Source organism: Dreissena polymorpha, chromosome 1, assembly GCF_020536995.1.
Source record: "Dreissena polymorpha isolate Duluth1 chromosome 1, UMN_Dpol_1.0, whole genome shotgun sequence".
Taxonomy (NCBI): Eukaryota; Metazoa; Mollusca; class Bivalvia; order Myida; family Dreissenidae; genus Dreissena; species Dreissena polymorpha.
This window is the reverse complement of record NC_068355.1, coordinates 37,624,531-37,646,449: the sequence shown is the minus strand read 5'-3', so window position 1 is coordinate 37,646,449 and position 21,919 is coordinate 37,624,531. Positions and strand designations below refer to the sequence as shown.

Here is a 21,919-nt window from a genome sequence, read left to right as displayed (position 1 = left end):
AGTAAAACAGTGTTACAAAGACGCGATCATGTTTCCAATGTTCTGGCGGTATGCTCAAACAAAGACCTATAGATAACATCTATAGGTCTTTGGCTCAAATCAGCCAATGGAATAAATTAAATGAATTCATTCGTGTCTAGCCGCGGGAAATTTTATATGAATTTTATTGGACACTTACAAAAGTCAGGTAAGGTCAAACGTGACGTTAAACAGCTACGTTGAAACAAAGACCTATAGATAACATCTATAGGTCTTTGGTTGAAAAACATGTTTATGGGTGGAATTTTATGAACGCGTGTGACATTGACATTATTGACTATTTTGATATAAGTAATACATTCGGTACTTACTGACGATTTTATAAATCAACGTGTATCGTCATTGGTCAGTGTAAACAGCGTCTTTTTTAATCAACTTCATGTCCGGGGCATGTATTCACCAACCGATTCTTAGACATAAGAATAAAGAATAGACTTAGAACAGAGACGTAGATAACATCTACGTCTCTGACTTAGAACAAGAAAATTATGCTCAGTGTTTGAGTCTTTACAGTCTACCACTGTTAATTTTGCCATAAACAAAGCATTCTTCATGAAGAATGATGTAGATAGAGCACCTGTGATTAATTCCAAGTTAATTTGACTCTGAAATAAAGCATCTCTTGAATATCCAATTTAAAGAATATTCTTTATTCTTGACTGAAGTCTAAGAATTGTTTGGTAAATACGGGCTCTGAAAACGAACCGCCAAATCCACCAGGACTTCCGCGCCGATCAACCCCGCGAGCAATTTTAAAAGCTCATCCACTGTGAAGCGTCGATCGTAGTTAGCTGAGCACACTGTATCTAGATATAGATGGCGAATATATTGCTAATTGGAATACTTAATTTATTAAATTACTTTCTTTTTTAAGTGTTCTTTTACGAGTGTGACAAATAACTTTTGAATTTGAGTTTTTAGTTATTCTACTGAGATGGGTTGGATTGGCATGTGTTTTACACGGGGTTTACACCTTTGCATCTCGCCCGCACACACCCTTAATTCATGAGCTTGAATTGTTTGTGGGGATTAAAACAGGATACACCGACGCCCGATTTAAGAGACGATCATCGTTATTTTAATGGTCACCATAAAATTTTATCTGATGTTCAACTCGCATCAGGTATGTGTATTAATACACATACCTGCTCGCATGTAAAGAAATTTGGCGAGGACCTCACGGCTAGAAGTCCAACAGAAGTTTGATAATCGCCCGCGAAAACCACGAAAACGCAATGCTGTACGGTACAATATTAGTGTGTATCGGGGTTACTTTAAAACAATACTGGGCTACAAACATGTAGTTGAAACGTAAACAAATAGTAAATCGTCATTTAAGTTAATCAACACATGCAGTAAAGTTGAAAATAGGTAATTATTTTTTTCTTCAAATGCTTGCTAATGATTCGTAGGCATAATGAATGGTATTACGTATGAAACCAGTCATAATTGCATTCGTACCCAGTTTGTACGTACCTGAAACAATTAGTTCTTCTTGAATGCTCTGAGCTTTTATGAGTACATACGTACAGCTCCAAAGGGTCAATAGCTGGGACTTGGATCATTGCAACTACTGAAACAATACATTATTGTAACCATTTTGCGCTATTTTAGCATTTACATATTCATACCTGGATCTTAGGGCCATACTTTTAGCGTTTTAGCTATCTTGGACCATCTTATGATTGTTTTCTTTTAGGTTTCTCACAATTTATAATATTACTAATTAATTTCATTGTGCGCATAACATAATGGTGCGAATTTTGAAGCGTTCCAATTTTCCTTGTTCAGTCGGGTTTTGAAAAGGTTCACATAATTCAAAGACCTATTGACCTTATCGCAACATCCGGGCACTTGCGTCAGTTAGAGTTACATGCCCCTTGACGACGGTGAAAACAAAAGCGCTGTCGCCATTTTATTTGCATTGAAATATTTAACACTGCTCGCAATTTTCTTAAGTTAAGGCACATCTTCGCGACCATTTTTTAGAATAAAAATACCCAGAAATAGAAATTCTTTCATAATAAATTTAATTTAATGAACGAACACAAATAAGGATGAAAACAAACAACCAATTAATTTTAAATATATGCAACATATAGTAGCTGATTTGAACCTCTATATTTGTTACCTTGTTACGTATTAAATAAATTCTCATGATAAATGTTATTGTTTTTATTTAATTCACACCAATTTCGACACTTTTTGTTTCCGCATGTTAGGTATTTGAATGCCACTTTCTTCATCACAAACCGATTATCTCGTTATGATCGGATACTGTCCAGACAAAGAAAACACGGTGTCATAAAGCCAGCTGGGGACCTATACTTGGGGCTCTGCATAAACCACATGTGGTCATTAAACACAATTTATGATACCTCTATGTCATCTCTTGTCATACTGAGCAGTCATTTAAGCCAAATTTTTAATGCCGAAATAATTTAATATACAGTTGCTTTATAAAACACGTTGACACCTTAAATAAACATTTAATTAAATTAAATGCAATATATTTCATTTGATTGTTTGCATCAGTCTTAAAATCGTGTAAGCTTTTGTATTCTGGTGTTTAATTTCCCCTTTGTTTTGCATAATCCAATTATCTCGTTTTGATCAAATATTGTCCAAACTTAACTGACAAAAAGGTTTCATAAAACACACTGGGTGGTCCAGACAGTATCATTTAACACGATAGATGCCACCATGTCTCCTCTTTCTGGTAGTATTAAGCAGTCATTTGGATGAATAATTAACGCCGATGTACTTAACAGTTGCTTAAATTAGATATGTGACATATGGTCAAATATAAAGTCATGTCCAATTTAGATAATCAGAAATTTACACCGTAAAGATACTAGCCCGATTAATTTATTAAAGTATTTAATAATTATAAAATTTACGTAAAAAAACAAGTAATGTATTTAGCGTGTATCAGTTAATTAAAAAGACGTCATTCCGTATTAAGATTTAATGTTACGACAATAAACGATCGACATCATGAAAAAGAAATTACGTTTGACAGCAACGGGGGTAAATAATGTTTGAAAAACAAATATTTATACATATATATGTGTGTTAATTTTAATATTTGTCACTCGTTCTCATTACAATGAACACAACTAAGGCTTTCAGTAAGTCATGTACCAGATGTCCCTACGTATTTTACAGCTTCACATTAGCATGATAAATTGACTTAGTAGAAATATAATTATAATGTTCGAAGATGAATGAACCCTGAAAAGAACGACAATCCTCGTTACATCAACATCTACCAGGATACTCCCATTATTACAGAATAAACAAATTTACACGGTGTCTCAGTGAGAAAGTTAATCATGAATGTCGCCGTACTCGATCATCGGCCACTTGGTCGGGTCATTTTTCCAACATCCAGCTTGCAATTTGTACGGACATTCATTAAGTCCAATTAGTTTTATTTTCTGATCATATCGGGCTTTCGAAGTGCAATCTAACCCTTCATAATAGTCAAAAGACATTTTAAACACCAATTCCAGGACATTTTATTACCTATCGACTTCCCAATAGGAATGCAATTGACGAAATATCAGCAGAGGTGCTCAATCAGCGTAGTAAATCGTACCGTATCTAGGGCGTTGTTTTCACCGTCGCTAAGGGACTGCCCCTTTTGTGACATCATCGCGATAAGGTCAATAGATGTTATCTATAGGTCTTTGCATAATTTGAAGAAATATTTTTCTCACTCAGACTGTTCCAAGATGAAATAGCTCTAATTGAGAACAAAGTCAAAGAATGACCACCCTAATCATTTTGTGAAAGTCAAGTCAAGTTTAGCACAAGTTTTGTAGCTCTATGTTGTACATCTTCTATTTTCTTAATGTGTTTTTTCAAATGTGGAGACAATACACTAGATCAGTATATTCCACTGTGGGTCGAACAAGCGATTGGTATAAGTGATTATCAATATATTCAAACGTTATGTGTATCAATCCTAGAGTTCTTTGTGCTTTACATGTGAAATGTGCTTATAAAAATTGAGCTTATTATCAAAAGTTATTCGCATATCTTTCTCATTTGTCACAGATTCAACATTAACAAAATTTCCATCCTCTAATATAGTATCTGTACGCTTCTTCATTACTTCCTATGTGCATGACCTTACATTTATCGATCAAAAAGTTTGTCAAGATCAACTTGAAGCTTTTCACAATGTTCAATATTCAGAACTTGTGAATATAATTTAGTTTTATCAGCAAAGATTTTCACGATTCCGAGACAACATCAGGCAATCATTGATTACGCAGAGAAATAGAATCGGACCTAGCACACTCACTTCCTTGGGGTACTCCACTTACTACATGAGCCCATGAAGAAACGGATAACCAACATAAACAAGTTGTGATAATCTGACTTTTAATCTGAATCTGGGTCGCATATGTACTTATGAAAGCTAAAAGCATTCATAAACTGTTTCAAAATAATAATAAAAAGACCTGTTAAATTAGAATAAGATTCTTATGTTTTTGAGACATTGATCATCAAATTGTTTGCAGGGCTTTCGGCCCAAGGCTTTTTAAGCCCTGGTTAGATAAGGCCTATTTGGCCCCAATATCAAGCTCATTCAGCCCAATGATCTATAAATACACAAAAATTAGAAACATCTATTCAGACCAACAGAAAGTATTGGAAATTGTTGCTGTGAATATGAGATCTGCATCACATGAGAGCAATCTGGCAGTTAAGGATCTCCTTCTGTTATCTGGTGATAACAATCGTTATGGCAGCGTGTCCACCAGCTTGATTTCAATAAACAAAATGTCCTGACTTTGCACAATAGAACTGAAAACATGTGAAACATATAAAAGTTTTGATATTTTTAGTTGTGTTGATTTATTAAAAGTGATATAAAAATTAAACATAATAGATTTGAAAAAAATATGTTTCTGAACCAATATCATATAAACAATATGTGATTATAGTATTTAAGACAGAGTTTGCTTTTTTACAAGGACACCTTTCACTACGCCATTCCCTTAAACTTAACTTTTTCATTTTGGAAATCATGAATAAAGTATAAGTATATAGGTAATATCAAAATGTATAGTCTATCACTTTGTGCTTTTAACTTTAATTTTTTAATCTGTCCCAATTGTGGATTAAGAGCGTTTATTGGTATGCCTCTGACACCATATTCCTTCACATGTGTAGGCAAGATTTTCATGATAAGATGACGCGCGTCACTTTCTCACGTGACTGAAATCTCATGGTCGAGCGAATTGTCGTAAAACCTGATAATTATCCCCACGCTTTTTGAAAAAAAGGTGGGGATATTGTGGTTATCTCCGCCGTCCGTCCGTCTGTCCGTCCGTCCGTCCGTCCTGGCCACTATCTCCTCCTACACTAAAAGCACTAGAACCTTGAAACTTACACACATGGTAGCTATGAGCATATGTGCGACCCTGCACTATTTGGAATTTTGATCTGACCCCTGGGTCAAAAGTTATAGCGGTTGGGGTGAGGCCGCGTCAGAAATTATCACTCATTTTTTTAGGTTATTTTACATTTACTTCTTTATTTCTACACCGATTCACTTCAAATTGATACTGGACCTCTCTTATGACAATACGGTCAATCTCAACCATGCATGGCCCCATTCCCAACCCTGGGGCGCCCCGCCCACATAGGCCACACCCACCAAAAATTTCCATTTACTATAATTTTTTCATTTCTACACGGATTCTCTTCAAATTGATACTGAACTTTTGTTATGACATTAGGGTCAATCTCAACTATGCATGGCCCCAATCCCAACCCTGGGGCGCCCGCCCACATAGGCCACACCCACCAAAAAATTCCATTTACTATATTTTTTTCATTTCTACACGGATTCACTTCAAATTGATACTGAACTTCTCTTATGACATTAGGGTCAATCTCAACTATGCATGGCCCCATAACCAACCCTGGGGCCCCGCCCACATAGACCACACCCACCCAAAATTGCTTTTACTATAATTTCTTCATTTCTACACCGATTCACTTCAAATTGATATTGAACTTCTCTTATGACAATACAGTCAATCTCAACTATGCATGGCACAATTACCAACCCTGGGGCGCCCTGCCCACATATGTCACACCCACCCAAAATTGCCTTTTACTATAACTTCTTCATTTCTACACCAATTCACTTCTAATTGATGATGAACTTCTCTTATGACAATACGGTCAATCTCAGCTATGCATGGCCCCATTACCAACCCTGGGGCACACCTAGGTCAAACATTCGGCGTGGGGATACGCGTCGGCCTCTGCCGCGCCATTTCTAGTGATAATCTTTGTTTCTTGATAGATTTTTGTTCAGCCCCAAAACAAGGCTAAACGTAATCTAATGCTTTGTCTTCTAGGCCGGAACCCATGGGATGAGGAGCGTTTGTTTAACCCTAGGGCACGGCTTGACTTGATTCGAAACAACGCTTGGAATCAATTAGTCTAGTAAAAGATAATTCTGCGCTGATTTAGGGCTATTATATTTCTTGTTGTATATAGGAAACATTTGCAAAACAAACAGCTTATTTCTGTGATAGCAAGACAGGATTAATACTTACTAATGATATAGTATCTTTGTTTCTTGATAAATTTTTGTTTAGCCCAAAAACAAGGCTTAACGTAATCTTAAATGTTTATAAAAATGTGGAGTAATTATTTTGAGGAAAATCTTAGTGGCTGCTTAATTGGAACTGCTACTAAAATAAAAAAATAATTTGAGAAAAGTATAAGCATTCCATGGAAAAAGCAAAATTGAACAAATGAACAAACAATTAAATAAAAAACGGCAAAATAACACAATGACATAACTTTGTTACAGTCACAGGTTGTTAAAATATAATGGTGTTTAAGTAATTTCCTTTAATCAATGATAACAAAAGCAATATTCAACAAACAAACATACAATATAACCGCTTTAATAAATTAAAAAATGTGTGATATTAAACATAGGTCTGAATAAGCCTATACATTTAGGGCCGGATAAGCTTGGGACCAAAATGACCTGAATTTTCAGAGTTGGCTGAAAGAGCCTCCTTCCGTTGTCAGGGGTGTACATTTCTACATGTGTGCTTGATTTACTAACTGCAATTTAGCTCCAAGCCGGTATTATATCGAGAAAACTTAACAATTGGTGAATGGGCGACCTTTTTTTGAAAGCTGTCGGGCTTTTAATTTAAGCATGGAATTGTAACAACTTTATTAGATTATGTAAATTCTTTATTGTAATGAAATGCATTAATCTCATGGTCCATAATCGCGTTGGTGTGGGGATAATATTAACATTCACCCTCCTTTTCCCGTGCTTAAAATGAAAGTAACAGCTTAATATTTTCAATTTTATTTTAATTGGAGATAATTGATGTATTGCTAAGGGTGAACATGATAATGTAAATCCAACTGTGACTACAAAGTACCTTAAGGCTTTGTGTATTGTTCAGGTGCAAGTGGATTTCTACAGTTTTTTCATGGACCTCTGCGTAGAGAAACTAATTTTCACTCTGATACTGCTAGAATATTATAAACACAATACAACAGTAAATTTCATTTGCCAATGACTATTATGGTGTTAATGTTTTTATTGGCTCAGCGTTTTTGGAGAAAACCCGAGGTATTGTCATAGCCAGCTCGTCGTGTAGTTCGACGTCTGCCGTCCGCGTCGTGCTAAAAGTAGCTAAAACCTTAACATTTTGTTAAGGTTTTGAACATTGGCTCTAAAATCAAATTGCTTCCACCTACAACTTTGATACTTCATATGTAGATTTACCCTGATGAGTTCAACACCCCACTCCCATTTTTGTGTCACTACATGTAGGTCAATGGTCAAGGTCACTGTGACCTTTAAAAATAAAATAAAAAAATTCTGACAAGCTTTCATTTATTCAAAACTGCACCCGTAGCCGAGCATGGCACCCATTATGGGGTGCTCTTGTTATTCCTATCTTAAATGTTCAGATGTTGTTAGGAGCTGAATATGGAATCATCTGACGCTGCCAAGCCCGAGGCTTCCACCTCCAACTTGAAGAGCAGTGATCTCAGCAAGCTTGTACGTGTGGAGTACCAGAGGCTTAGATCAGCCAAGAAACTCAAACATGCCGACCAAGTCAGGGTTAGTTATGGTCTTTTTAAATTAAACTAAAAATATTATTTCTAAACTTAGTTTACCTTATAGGCCAATCACTAATTACTAATATTGTATTAGTAATCATAACAATACTTTGCTTATCAAGCTTGTCACTTGAGATACAGTAATTATGCCCCCCTTCGAAGAAGAGGGGGTATATTGCTTTGCTCATGTCGGTCGGTCGGTAGGTCGGTCGGTCGGTCCGTCCACCAGGTGGTTGTCGTATGATAACTCAAGAACGCATACGCCTAGGATCATGAAACTTCATAGGTAGATTGATCATGACTCGCAGATGACCCCTTTTGATTTTGAGGTCACTAGGTCAAAGGTCAAGGTCACGGTGACCCGAAATAGTAAAATGGTTTTCGGATGATAACTCAAGAACGCATACGCTTAGGATCATGAAACTTCATAGTTAGATTGATCATGACTCGCAGATGACCCCTATTGATTTTGAGGTCACTAGGTCAAAGGTCAAGGTCACGGTGACCCGAAATAGTAAAATGGTTTCCGGATGATAACTCAAGAACGCATACGCCTAGGATCATGAAACTTCATGGGTAGATTGATCATGACTCGCAGATGACCCCTATTAATTTTGAGGTCACTAGGTCAAAGGTCAAGGTCACGGTGACCCGAAATAGTAAAATGGTTTCCGGATGATAACTCAAGAACGCATACGCCTAGGATCATGAAACTTCATGGGTAGATTGATCATGACTCGCAGATGACCCCTATCAATTTTGAGGTCACTAGGTCAAAGGTCAAGGTCACGGTGACCCGAAATAGTAAAATGGTTTCCGGATGATAACTCAAGAACGCATACGCCTAGGATCATGAAACTTCATAGGTAGATTGATCATGACTTGCAGATGACCCCTATTGTTTTTGTGGTCACTAGGTCAAAGGTCAAGGTCACGGTGACCTGAAATAGTAAAATGGTTTTCGGATGATAACTCAAGAACGCATACGCCTAGGATCATGAAACTTCATGGGTAGATTGATCATGACTCGCAGATGACCCCTATCAATTTTGAGGTCACTAGGTCAAAGGTCAAGGTCACGGTGACCCGAAATAGTAAAATGGTTTCCGGATGATAACTCAAGAACGCATACGCCTAGGATCATGAAACTTCATAGGTAGATTGATCATGACTTGCAGATGACCCCTATTGTTTTTGTGGTCACTAGGTCAAAGGTCAAGGTCACGGTGACCTGAAATAGTAAAATGGTTTTCGGATGATAACTCAAGAACGCTTTTGCCTAGGATCATGAAACTTCATAGGTAGATTGATCATGACTCGCAGATGACCCCTATTGATTTTGAGGTCACAAGGTCAAAGGTCAAGGTCACGGTGACCCGAAATAGTAAAATGATTCGGATGATAACTCAAGAACGCTTTTGCCTAGGATCATGACACTTCATAGGTACATTGATCGTGACTCGCAGATGACCCCTATTGATTTTCAGGTCACTAGGTCAAAGGTCAAGGTCCCAGTGACAAAAATCGTGCTCACACAATGGCTGCCACTACAATGGACAGCCCATATGGGGGGCATGCATGTTTTACAAACAGCCCTTGTTTATGCCTTAATTTGTTAAATTTAAGCAAGATTTCTTGACATCATAACTAATGGGTATATGTGTCAACATGCTTAATCAAGCAAATTTTTTTCACAGCGATTGTTCAGCGACAACCGCAGACAAATCAGAGAGGATTTAGAACAGTACCAGCCAATGCTGAAAAAATCAAAGTGCCAAACCTTCCATAAGCTGGAAATTTTAGGATCCACCCCCGTGACACAAAAAGTAATGATATTTTGATTTAATTTCTTTGCAATATTTAGTTGTAGTTTTTTCAAGTTAACATAGAGATTAATATAATGATAATTAAAAAAAATCTCCAATAATATCTTTTTTCCATTTCTTAGATAATTAGTTTATTATTTGTCAGCAACTTATTAATGGGCCTTAGTCATTTTTTAGCACTATATAATTTGTTCATTGTAGTAAAACAAGTAACAAATGAAACATTTTTTGTAAGGCCACTGTTCTCAATGTGAATGGTACTATATTCAATCTACATTATACATCAGTGTGAAGTCACCAGTGCCATTAAGGAGCTAGGTGTTCAGACGGTTCCTCTGCGAGTCATGAATCCACTCAAGCCGATACCAAACATGTATTCATGGGCACCACTGCAGCAAAACTTTGTGGTAAGATATCAATGCTCTTCGATACTAAGCGTTCCATAATTGATACCTTTGTATCTTTTTTGGATTTGTTTCTCTATCCTCTATTTGTTTTCATTGGTACAAGAGCAAAATTAAACACTATAAAACACATAATATTTAGCGTTAATATGAACAATTTTTGTATTATTTACCAATGAAATGCTTTGTAGTGAATTAATTTTAACTTAAACATGGACTAAATTAAATATCATAAAAATAAAGGGATAAAGCTTTTGAAAGGATACTTCTCAGAAAACATTTGAAATAAATGTTTTAATTTAACATGAATAGCTCTTTTTCCTTGTAAAGCAGACTATCTTAACAGCAGTTAAATGTTTAAACCCTCTAGAGTGAGCTTACAAGAACGTAGTCTGCAAACCTATGCAGTACAGATAATAGAATTTTAATTTGATTATGTAAGCATTTATGTACTGTCTAAGTTGAGGATGAGGCAGTTCTACACAATACATGTATCCCATACATGGGTGACAATATGCATGTATATATATGTATATCTCACCTCCTACAAAAATGACCTAATCCGATTGGCTTAGAGCGGTCATGTGCCCATGGTGTATTTTCCATACACCTGAGTAATATCCATACACCCTGAGTATTCAAGTATTGGGTTGAGATATAATCGTTAAACAGTTAATAACTGATGTTGTATGGGATATACACCCTCAGTACTTTCATACCATACTCGAGCTTCGCTTTTGTATGGTATGAGATTACTGAGGGTGTACATGTATATCCCATACACCATCAATTACTAACACTAGTAAGAGTGTAACTGATAATATTCTAAGTTGAGGATGGGACAGTTCTACACAAAATGCCATACATGGGTGACTATATATATGTATACTCTAGGTTGAGGATGAGACAGTTTTACACAACATCCCATTCATGTGTTACTATATATGTGTACTCTAGATTGAGGATGAGACAGTTCTACACAGTATCTCATACATGGATGACTGTACCGTATTTCTTCGGTTGTAAGACGATGAACTGTGGGCAGAGTTTGTGAGTGGAAAGGCAGATGATTGCGAGAGTGAGATTGTTGGGAGTGAGTTGGGTGAATGTGAGGACGCTGTTGGAGTGTATGACGACTGCCTGAACGAGCGAGAGTTTCTGGAGCTGTTTGGGAGCGAGGATGACGAAGAGGAATTTGAGGGATTTTAGGTTGATGATGTGTGTATGCTATGTTGTTAAGTTGTAACAATCATGCAAAAATTAAAAGAATAATCTACCAATTTAATCAATATAAAACATATTCTGTCTTCTGTTGTTCTTGTTGTAGTTGCATTGTTCACTCTGAGCTGTACGCCGTCGGCCAGTAATTATAAACATAAAGCACGTCGAGTACCGGTACCTGAAAAAAGAATACAATATATTAATTTAATATACATTAAATATATAAATGTATAAGTATATAAACTCGGTATTGAAAATAGGAAGACGTGAATCAGGAAACGAATCCGATAACGAGCTTATTTGGTGTATTGTACTTACTAACAAAAAGGCAGACCAACAAATTTTGACTATTGAAATTTTACCGATTTCGTCCTTAAAAAATTGCACTGTCTTATTAGCGAGGCCACGCAAAATACAGCCGATCTAGGACCTAAAGTGGGGGCCCCGTCTTACAGTCAATCCGTTTTATAACCGAAGAAATACGTATATGTGTATACTCTAGGTTGAGGATGAGACAGTTCTACACAACATCCCATACATGAGTGACTGTATATGTGTATACTCTAGGTTGAGGATGAGACAGTTCTACACAACATCCCATACATGGGTGACTATATATATGTATACTCTAGGTTGAGGATGAGACAGTTCTACACAACATCCCATACATGGGTGACTATATATATGTATACTCTATGTTGAGGATGAGAGAGTTCTACACAATATCCCATACATGGGTGACTTTATATATGTATACTCTAGGTTGAGGATGAGACAGTTCTACACAACATCCAATACATGGGTGACTATATATATGTGTACTCTAGGTTGAGGATGAGACAGTTCTACACAACATCCCATACATGGGTGACTATATATATGTATACTCTATGTTGAGGATGAGAGAGTTCTACACAATATCCCCTACATGGGTGACTTTATATATGTATACTCTAGGTTGAGGATGAGACAGTTCTACACAACATCCCATACATGGCTGACTATATATATGTGTACTCTAGGTTGAGGATGAGACAGTTCTACACAACATCCCATACATGAGTGACTATATATATGTATACTCTAGGTTAAGGATGAGACAGTTCTTTACAATATCCCATACATGGGTGACTTTATATATGTATACTCTAAGTTGAGGATGAGACAGTTCTACACAACATCCCATACATGGGTGACTATATATAATGTATACTCTATGTTGAGGATGAGAGAGTTCTACACAATATCCCATACATCGGTGACTTTATATATGTATACTCTAGGTTGAGGATAAGACAGTTCTACACAACATCCCATACATGGGTGACTATATATATGTATACTCTAGGTTAAGGATGAGACAGTTATACACAACATCCCATACATCGGTGACTATATATATGTATACTCTAGGTTGAGGATGAGACAGTTCTACATATTATCCCATACATGGGTGACTATATATGTATACTCCAGGTTGAGGATGAGACAGCTCTAAACAACATCCCATACATGGGTGACTTTATATATGTATACTCTAGGTTGAGGATGAGACAGTTCTACACAACATCCCATACATGGGTGACTATATATGTGTATACTCTAGGTTGAGGATGAGACAGTTCTTTACAATATCCCATTCATGGGTGACTTTATATATGTATACTCTAGGTTGAGGATGAGACAGTTCTACACAACATCCCATACATGGGTGACTATATATATGTATACTCTATGTTGAGGATGAGAGAGTTCTACACAATATCCCATACATCGGTGACTATATATGTATACTCTAGGTTGAGGATAAGACAGTTCTACATAACATCCCATACATGGGTGACTATATATATGTATACTCTAGGTTAAGGATGAGACAGTTCTACACAACATCCCATACATGGGTGACTATATATATGTATACTCTAGGTTGAGGATGAGACAGTTCTACATATTATCCCATACATGGGTGACTATATATATGTATACTCCAGGTTGAGGATGAGACAGCTCTAAACAACATCCCATACATGGGTGACTTTATATATGTATACTCTAGGTTGAGGATGAGACAGTTCTACACAACATCCCATACATGGGTGACTATATATATGTATACTCTATGTTGAGGATGAGAGAGTTCTACACAATATCCCATACATGGGTGACATTATATATGTATTCTCTAGGTTGAGGATGAGACAGTTCTACACAACAGCCCATACATGGATGACTATATATATGTATACTCAAGGTTGAGGATGAGACAGTTCTACACAACATCCCATACATGGGTGACTTTATATATGTATACTCTAGATTGAGGATGAGACAGTTATACACAATGTCCATACATGGGTGACTATATATATGTATACTCTAGGTTGAGGATGAGACAGTTATACACAACATCCCATACATGGGTGACTATATATATATGTATACTCTAGGTCGAGGATGAGACAGTTATACACAATATCCATACATGGGTGACTATATATATGTATACTCTAGGTTGAGGATGAGACAGTTCTACATATTATCCCATACATGGGTGACTATATATATGTATACTCTAGGTTGAGGATGAGACAGTTATACACAACATCCCATACATGAGTGACTAAATATATGTATACTCTAGGTTGAGGATGAGACAGTTCTTTACAATATCCCATACATGGGTGACTTTATATATGTATACTCTAAGTTGAGGATGAGACAGTTCTACACAACATCCCATACATGTGTGACTATATATATGTATGTATACTCTAGGTTGAGGATGAGACAGTTCTACACATTATTCCATACATTGGTGACTATATATATGTATATACTCTAGGTTGAGGATGAGACAGTTCTACACAATATCCCGTACATGGGTGACGATGTCCTGGAGAAGGACACCTCCTTCATTGAAGAGCTCATAAAGAACTACGACGGCAAGGTGCACGGCGAGAAAGACAAGTCCATGCTTGACGATGACCTCTTCTTTAGCCTTGTGGAAGCTGTGGACACATTGTTCAGGGAGAGAAGTAAGCATCCACATAGCGTATCAATATAAAAAAACTCATTCAACTGCTGGGAAGTTCAAAATTGTTCTCTAAAAAGGATACATTTTTCTAAGTCAATACACACCCTATACCGTAATAACTCTATGTTTTCGGACACTTAAAAATAATTAATTTTTTTCTTGTCCGAAAACTTAGATACGAAAAATATTCACAAAATACAGGTGTCCGAAAACTTAGTGTCGAAAATTGAAGTGTCCGAAAATAGCGTCAATTGTATCGACGACTACCGGTAATAGAACGCGCTTGTAAAATACCATGCCGTATAGTAAAAATTACGGTTATATATGTTTGCACTGCATTTTAAATAATTTTAAATGCTTAATTTATTTAACAGAAAGTTACTACAAGGTTGTACTTTGACCAAAGAGTTCAGAAATGAGCATGTGATGTACCGATACTCGCTAGTATGAACCTGTAATTAACGCAATAAAATAAAAGCAAACTATGAATTCTTCGTTTGTTCATTTCCGATAGTTGTTGTCTAATACCTTCCATTGTTCGTAAAACATACAATAGGGTGCATCACACTTTGAAGCGTTTAGTATTTGTCAAAGTTATTTTACTGAGAAGGGGTCGTAACATTGCGGTAGATAATTGAACTGTTAATTGACACTACCCCTGGTAATTATCATAACGCTTATGCTATCGGGCGAAACCATTGTTTAATACTGGTTTACTAGGTTATTTACCCAATAACGCAAATGTAATGGTCCGTTGCCCTCAGGCATGCACCTGCCATGTTTGATGATGTTAATCTGGTTGTTAAACCCCATGATCGAAGTGTCATTAGATATCGAAAACAGGACCGAAATCTAGTAAAATAGCGCTGTAAAATATACTGTCCGAAAACTTAGAGACGTTAATTATGGACGAAAACTCGTGTGTCCGAAAATTAAGAGTCACAGAAAATAATTATTTTTGCTAAAAAAAGGGGTGTCCGAAAACTTAGAGTGTCCGAAAACATAGAGTAATTACGGTAAGTCATTTAACTGGTATTGTTAGGTAAAGATCCAGACATAAAAAATAAATTGACTTTCCTTAAACACAACAATACTCTATAAAATGTAAAGGGTGTAAATCTAGGGTAATCTGAATTCTAAGAATAATTGATTAAACTGTTATAGCTTTGCTTTCCTTGCTCCTTCAGAACATCAATGGTCTAACTTTGGTTTTTAAATAAATTTTGTGAAGATTTCATGAAAATCTACCAGCATTTTAAGATGCCAAAGGATAGTGGGTCCTTGCTTACCGGTATATCCATAACTAACTCCTTTGTGGAGAATCCAATACTGCATGAAATGCTGTATCTTTTCCCTAAGTATGTATGCCTTTATCATGACGTTTGTGTGAAAAGAAGAAAAAAACATCAAGCCTTTACTTATTTTATGTTCAGTGGACGAAGACAAAGTTACAAGCAGTTTCCCGTTGGATGAGATTTTTGAAGCCATTTCAAGCGTGTTTCCTGAGAAAGGAAAACCAGAGAATCTGAAACATTTGTGAGTTTTATGAATTACTCAATTGTAAGTATGGAAATTCTATTAAGTTTGGAGCTCACCTAAGAACAGATGGTGAGCTTTTGTGATTGCCTTTTGTCTGTTGTCAAGATTTACCTTGTTAACATTCTAGAGGCCACATTTATTGTCAGAAATTTATGCATTTTTTCAGACCATGTTTCCCAATGATATCTTGGAAGAGTTTGCAAATGGTTTAAGTTTGTTGAAACATATGGCAGCCTAGGGGGGGGGGGGCATTTTATGCTCCCCCAAAATTTTGGGGGGAGCATATAGTCGCCGCTTCGTCTGTCCGTCCGTGCACAATTTTTGTCCGGGCTATTTCTCAGCAATAAATGACCGGAATTCAATTAAACTGTATGGGAAGCTTCACTACCAAGAGTAGATGTGCCTATTATCAGCCGGTTTTGGTTGGATGATTTTTCACAGAGTTATGGCCCTTTGAAATTTTCTATTAACTGTACATATAGTGCAATTCTTGTCCGGGCTATTTCTCAGCAACTAATGACCCGAATTCAATGAAACTTTATGGAAAGCTTCACTACCAAAAGGAGATGTGCATATTATCAGCCAGTTCTGGTCGGATGATTTTTCACAGAGTTATGGCCCTTTGAAATTTTCCATTAACTGTACATATAGTGCAATTCTTGTCCGGGCTATTTCTCAGCAACTAATGACTGGAATTCAATGAAACTTTATGGGAAGCTTCACTACCAAGAGGAGATGTGCATATTATCAGCCAGTTCTCGTCGGATGATTTTTCACAGAGTTATGGGCCTTTGAAATTTTCCATTGTACATATAGTGCAATTCTTGTCCGAGCTATTTTTTAGCAACTTATTACGGGAATGCAATGAAACTTTATTGGAAGCTTCACTACCAACAGGAGATGTGCATATTATCAGCCGGTTATGGTCAGATGATTTTTCACAGAGTTATGGCCCTTTGAAATATTTCTATAAACTGTACATATAGTGCAATTCTTGTCCGGGCTATTTCTCCCCAACTACTGACTGGAATTCAACGAAGCTTTATGGGAAGCTTGACTACCTTGAGGAGATGCGCAGGTTATTTGTGGGTTCTGGATAGATGATTTATTTAGAGAGTTATGGCCTTTTGAAATTTTTAAGTTGCTAAACCATCCATCGTATTATTATGCTCCCCCAAAAAAATTTTGGGGGGAGCATAAAGTCGCTGCTTTTTCTGTCCGTCCAAGGTTCCGTGTGTCCGTCTGTGCACAAATTTTGTCCGGGCTATTTCTCAGGAAATAATGACCAGAATTCAATAAAACTTTATGGGAAGCTTCACTACCAAGAGGAGATGTGCATATTATCAGCGGGTTCTGGTAGGATGATTTTTCACAGAGTTATGGCCCTTTGAAATTTTCCATTAACTGTACATATAGTGCAATGCTTGTCCGGGCTATTTCTCAGCAACTAATGACTAGAATTCAATGAAACTTTATGGGAAGCTTCACTACCAAAAGGAGATGTGCATATTATCAGCAGGTTCTTGTCGGATGATTTTTCACAGAGTTATGGCCCTTTGAAATTTTCCATAAACTGTACATATACATGTAGTGCAATTCTTGTCCGGGCTATTTCTCAGCAACTAATGACCGGAATTCAATTAAACTTTATGGGAAGCTTCACTACCAAGAGGAGATGTGCATCTTATCAGGGGGTTCTGGTCGGATGATTTTTCACAGAGTTATGGCCCTTTGAAATTTTCCATTAATTGTACATATAGTGCAATTCTTGTCCAGGATATTTCTCAGCAACTAATGATCGGAATTCAATCAAACTTAATGGGAAGCTTCACTACCAATAGGAGATGTGCATATTCAGCAGGTTCTGGTCGGATGATTTTTCACAGAGTAATGGCCCTTTGAAATTTTATATGAAAAAATTCTTGTCCCCCCAACTACTGTGCCCTCAAGACGTTTCCATTTATCGGAATACATAGTGCAATATTGTGACAAAAAAAACCTTTGGGGAGCATCACTTGTCTCCGACGGTGTCTTGTTTTGTCCAAAGTTATGCCCCTGAAGACGTTTCCTTTTATCTGAATATATAGTGCAATATTGTGACAAAAAAAAACTTTGAACGGTTTCTTGTTCCTTATATGGCTATAGTAAAACTTTGTTAACGCTCTAGAAGTCACATTTATTGTCCAATCTTCATGAAACTTATTTAAAATATTTTTTTCTAATGATATCTTGGATAAGTTCGAAAATGGATCCGTTCTGTTGAAAAACCAGGGAGTGGACATTTTTCCTTATATGGCTATAATTGTTAAATCTTGTTAACACTCCAGAATTTACATTTTTATTACAATCTCATGAAATTTGGCTCAATGATAGCTTGGTTGAGTTAGAATGTTATTCTGGTTAGTAAAAAAGCATGGCCGCCAGGGGGCGGGGCAGTTTTCTTTATATGACTATAGTAAAACCTTAACACTCTAGAAGTCACACTTTTTATGCAATCTTTATGAAACTTAGTCGGAATATTTGTTCTTATGATGTCTTGGATAAGTCTGAAAATGGTTATGATGTGTTAAAAACATGGCCACCTTGGTACTGGGCATTTTCCTTATATGGCTTTAGTAAAACCTTGTTAACACTCTTAAAGTCAAATTTTTGGTGTAATAGTTATGAAACTTGGTCAGAACAATAGTTCTAATGACAGCTCGGCTTAGTTAGAAAATCATTTTGCTTAGTCGAAAAACATTACCGCCTGGTGGCGGGGCAGTTCTCCTTTAATGTCTATAGTTAATTCTTTTGGGCACTATATACATGTAAGCCACATTTATTGGCCAATATTCATGAACTTTATACCTTTGTCCCAATGAAATCTGGGCTGAGATTGAAACTCGGTCATGTGAACTCAAAAACAAGGTCAAAAGGTTAACAGCAACATGTTGATACTCTAGTTTTCTAAAATTAATGGCTGTTTCGTGCAAAATATTTTGGATTTTGTCCAGAGACATTCAACTTAGTTCAAGTGTATGGCATTTGCATGCACTATTAAATGTGTGCTGGTTTTATTTGCCTTGTTAATTTCACCTGTCCAATTAAAAAGACCCAAAATTACTAATTTCAGGTAGCACATTTCCCAATTTGAGGATTAAAGGATATGAATTTCCCAATGTTTGGATTTTATGCACTTCTTTTTCCCAGTTGGGCTGCGTCCACTTCTTTTCCAATATGGACTATTTGACAAAAAATCACTGATTACAACTATTATTAAACCTCCTTATCTCCATCATTTGAATAGATAAACCCGGCCCACTTGGGTTTAAAGCAAATACTTCGAGTATTCTACAGTATTCGATGCCTTACACAACTGAAACATTAACAATTTACTTAAATAAGCTTTCAAAGCTTACTCTGCTGATCAGTTAATAAGCATAAAGTATCTACACAGGAAAAGAAAAAATAATCTCACAAGAAAAAGTGTGGAAAAGAAACAAAAGTAATTGTGACATCTTAGGACAGATCAGTTTTTGAGCTCTTGACTGACATTGTTAGATTCTATGACAGATACCGAGATCTCCTGGAGAAAATGGACCCCAGTTCACTGCCCCCAGAATGCACTCCAAACATCGATGGGCCCAACGCCATGTCGGTGCCTCGAGAGCAGACAATGCACTCCTTCCATACGCTGTTCTGTCGACGCTGCTACAAATATGATTGTTTCTTGCATCGTGAGTAAACCAAGTCCTGTAGTTGATTCAGTGTTATTTTCCTTTGAGTTTGTATGATGAAAGTTTGTTTAATACAAATTAAAAAAAATGTGCATTCTCTACTATTACTGCTTACTTATTGTTATCTGATTACATTTGACCTTTCCCTAATAGTCACATGGAAAAAGACCCAAGGTAAGCAATGTGACTCCTTTTTTTTTCCAAACGTGCTAATGGTAAAACTTGTTGAAGCTAAATAAACCGCATTTTTTTGCCAATCTTCATGAAACTTGGTCAGAACATTTCAATACTCTTGAAGTCACTTGTTTGGTCCAATGTTCATGAATCAGCTCACACTTTTTCAGCCTAGTTTAGTTCCTTAATGTCTAAGGCTCTCTGGTTTATGTTGTTCATGTGTCTATACTTCTATATAACTAAGACCTAGAGCACGTCGTACATAAAGATATTGTTTGGAAATTAGAGCGCAGAGGTATCCCAAATTTGAAAATTCACACACAGTGGCTACCTGATTTGGAAATTTACTCATAGTGGAACCACTGTTTTTAAAGGTCCATGTGAAAGACCCGTAAGCATTTAAGTCACTGTCAGTCTAAAAGATTTATTGGATTTATATTACTGTTATTACAGCTGCTTCAATATATATACATCTTAATACAAAATCAATTCACATTACAACTTACCAATTTTCACTGAGTTTGTAGTGTATATATTGTTGATGATAACCTTTTTTTCAATACTGGATCTTTGTAACAAGCAGTTTACGAACCTTGAGATATGCCCCAGTAATCCAGCAGTACTCAAACACTATGCTGATATATATTTTACCAGCATATCGGCCCCATCCAAGCAAACAGATGAGAAAAATGCCTGAAAGAAAACAGGAGCCTGAGCCCTGTGGTGTTGAATGCTTCATGCATATGGTAACTATGGCAATATTTTGGTAACTCTAGAGTTTTTTTTATTACTTTGTAGTTCCAAAGATACTTGTGTAGTTCTTTTGATAACTTTATTGTTATTATAACAGCCTAGTCTTCATAAAACCAGTTACAAATTGAGTTTTTATTTTATCATTTTCATTGATAAAACAATATATCAATGTATCAAACATGTTAGGTGTATTATATGAAGGCACACAATTTCATTATTGAATGGAAGTACTAGGTTACATGGGATGTATTATTCATGTGTAATGTAGAATTCTTGATTCTGAACATCCTACACACATTTTAGAGATCAATATAGATAATCATTCGTTGAATTATTTGTAAGAGAATTAATTTGGGTGAATCTGATGAAACAACATTTGTAATCTAAAATTTTCATATCTGATTTTACCTCGTTTGCCTGTTACTGAAGGGTAAGATTATAAGTTTTTAACGTGTGTGTATTTAATGTAATGTAACATTTATGTGGCTATTTCCACTGGCAGCCTGGCTATATTGAGCGGGAATCCTCAGTAATGAGTCTGACAACCACAGGATCCTCTGACCAGGAACGCAGTGACAAGGAGAGCAAGTCTGAGCGCAGTCGCTCGCCCGTCACGACGCACAAGAATCGCAAGCGCAAGACCAACGGCACTGCGGGCAGTGGTAGCGAGGATAGCAACGATGGCGTCGGTAAATTTTATAGGTTTTATTTGGATTTTCTATTTTTTTTTAAATAGTATTTTATTTTATCGTATTAGTCAGTTAACCTACTTATCTTGTCCTGGGTTAGCTGGTTTACCAGTGTTAAGTGCGAGTTTTATATAACAGTATTTCATAGCATCACGTAGTTCAGTTAAGATAGTCAACTTTTACAAGGTATAGTCAACTTTTACTGGGTATGCCAGTTTCTTACAACTGCCTTTCTTAAATCTGAGGTGGTTGGTTTATTAAAAATTAAGGGCCTTGTGTTAAATGTTAGTGTTAGCTAAACAATAGTCAGTAGGACTTATAGTCATTGCTGCAATAAATGCAGCAAATAGCTGGTGCTAAAATAAATGTGTACTTATAGCCACTGGTA

At 36.5% G+C, this 21,919-nt stretch overlaps 1 protein-coding gene across 4 annotated transcripts in view; it reads left to right on the top strand.

Moving 5' to 3' along the window:
* The first annotated feature begins 814 nt into the window (after positions 1-814).
* The window catches only part of LOC127877252 (histone-lysine N-methyltransferase EZH2-like), a 36,823-nt gene continuing 15,718 nt past the window's right edge, over positions 815-21,919 (top strand). The window contains exons 1-9 of one of the 4 annotated variants that reach the window (XM_052422956.1): positions 815-841; positions 8,030-8,173; positions 9,870-9,998; positions 10,286-10,405; positions 14,469-14,661; positions 16,094-16,196; positions 19,752-19,915; positions 20,744-20,835; positions 21,345-21,531. In XM_052422956.1, the coding sequence (XP_052278916.1) occupies positions 8,039-8,173; positions 9,870-9,998; positions 10,286-10,405; positions 14,469-14,661; positions 16,094-16,196; positions 19,752-19,915; positions 20,744-20,835; positions 21,345-21,531 (1,123 nt within the window). In that variant the 5' untranslated portion in view covers positions 815-841; positions 8,030-8,038. Of the gene's footprint in view, positions 842-1,253; positions 1,411-1,556; positions 1,631-8,019; positions 8,174-9,869; positions 9,999-10,285; positions 10,406-14,468; positions 14,662-16,093; positions 16,197-19,751; positions 19,916-20,743; positions 20,836-21,344; positions 21,532-21,919 lie in introns of those variants that run through there. The other 3 variants (XM_052422935.1, XM_052422943.1, XM_052422948.1) reach the window with 3 other exon arrangements.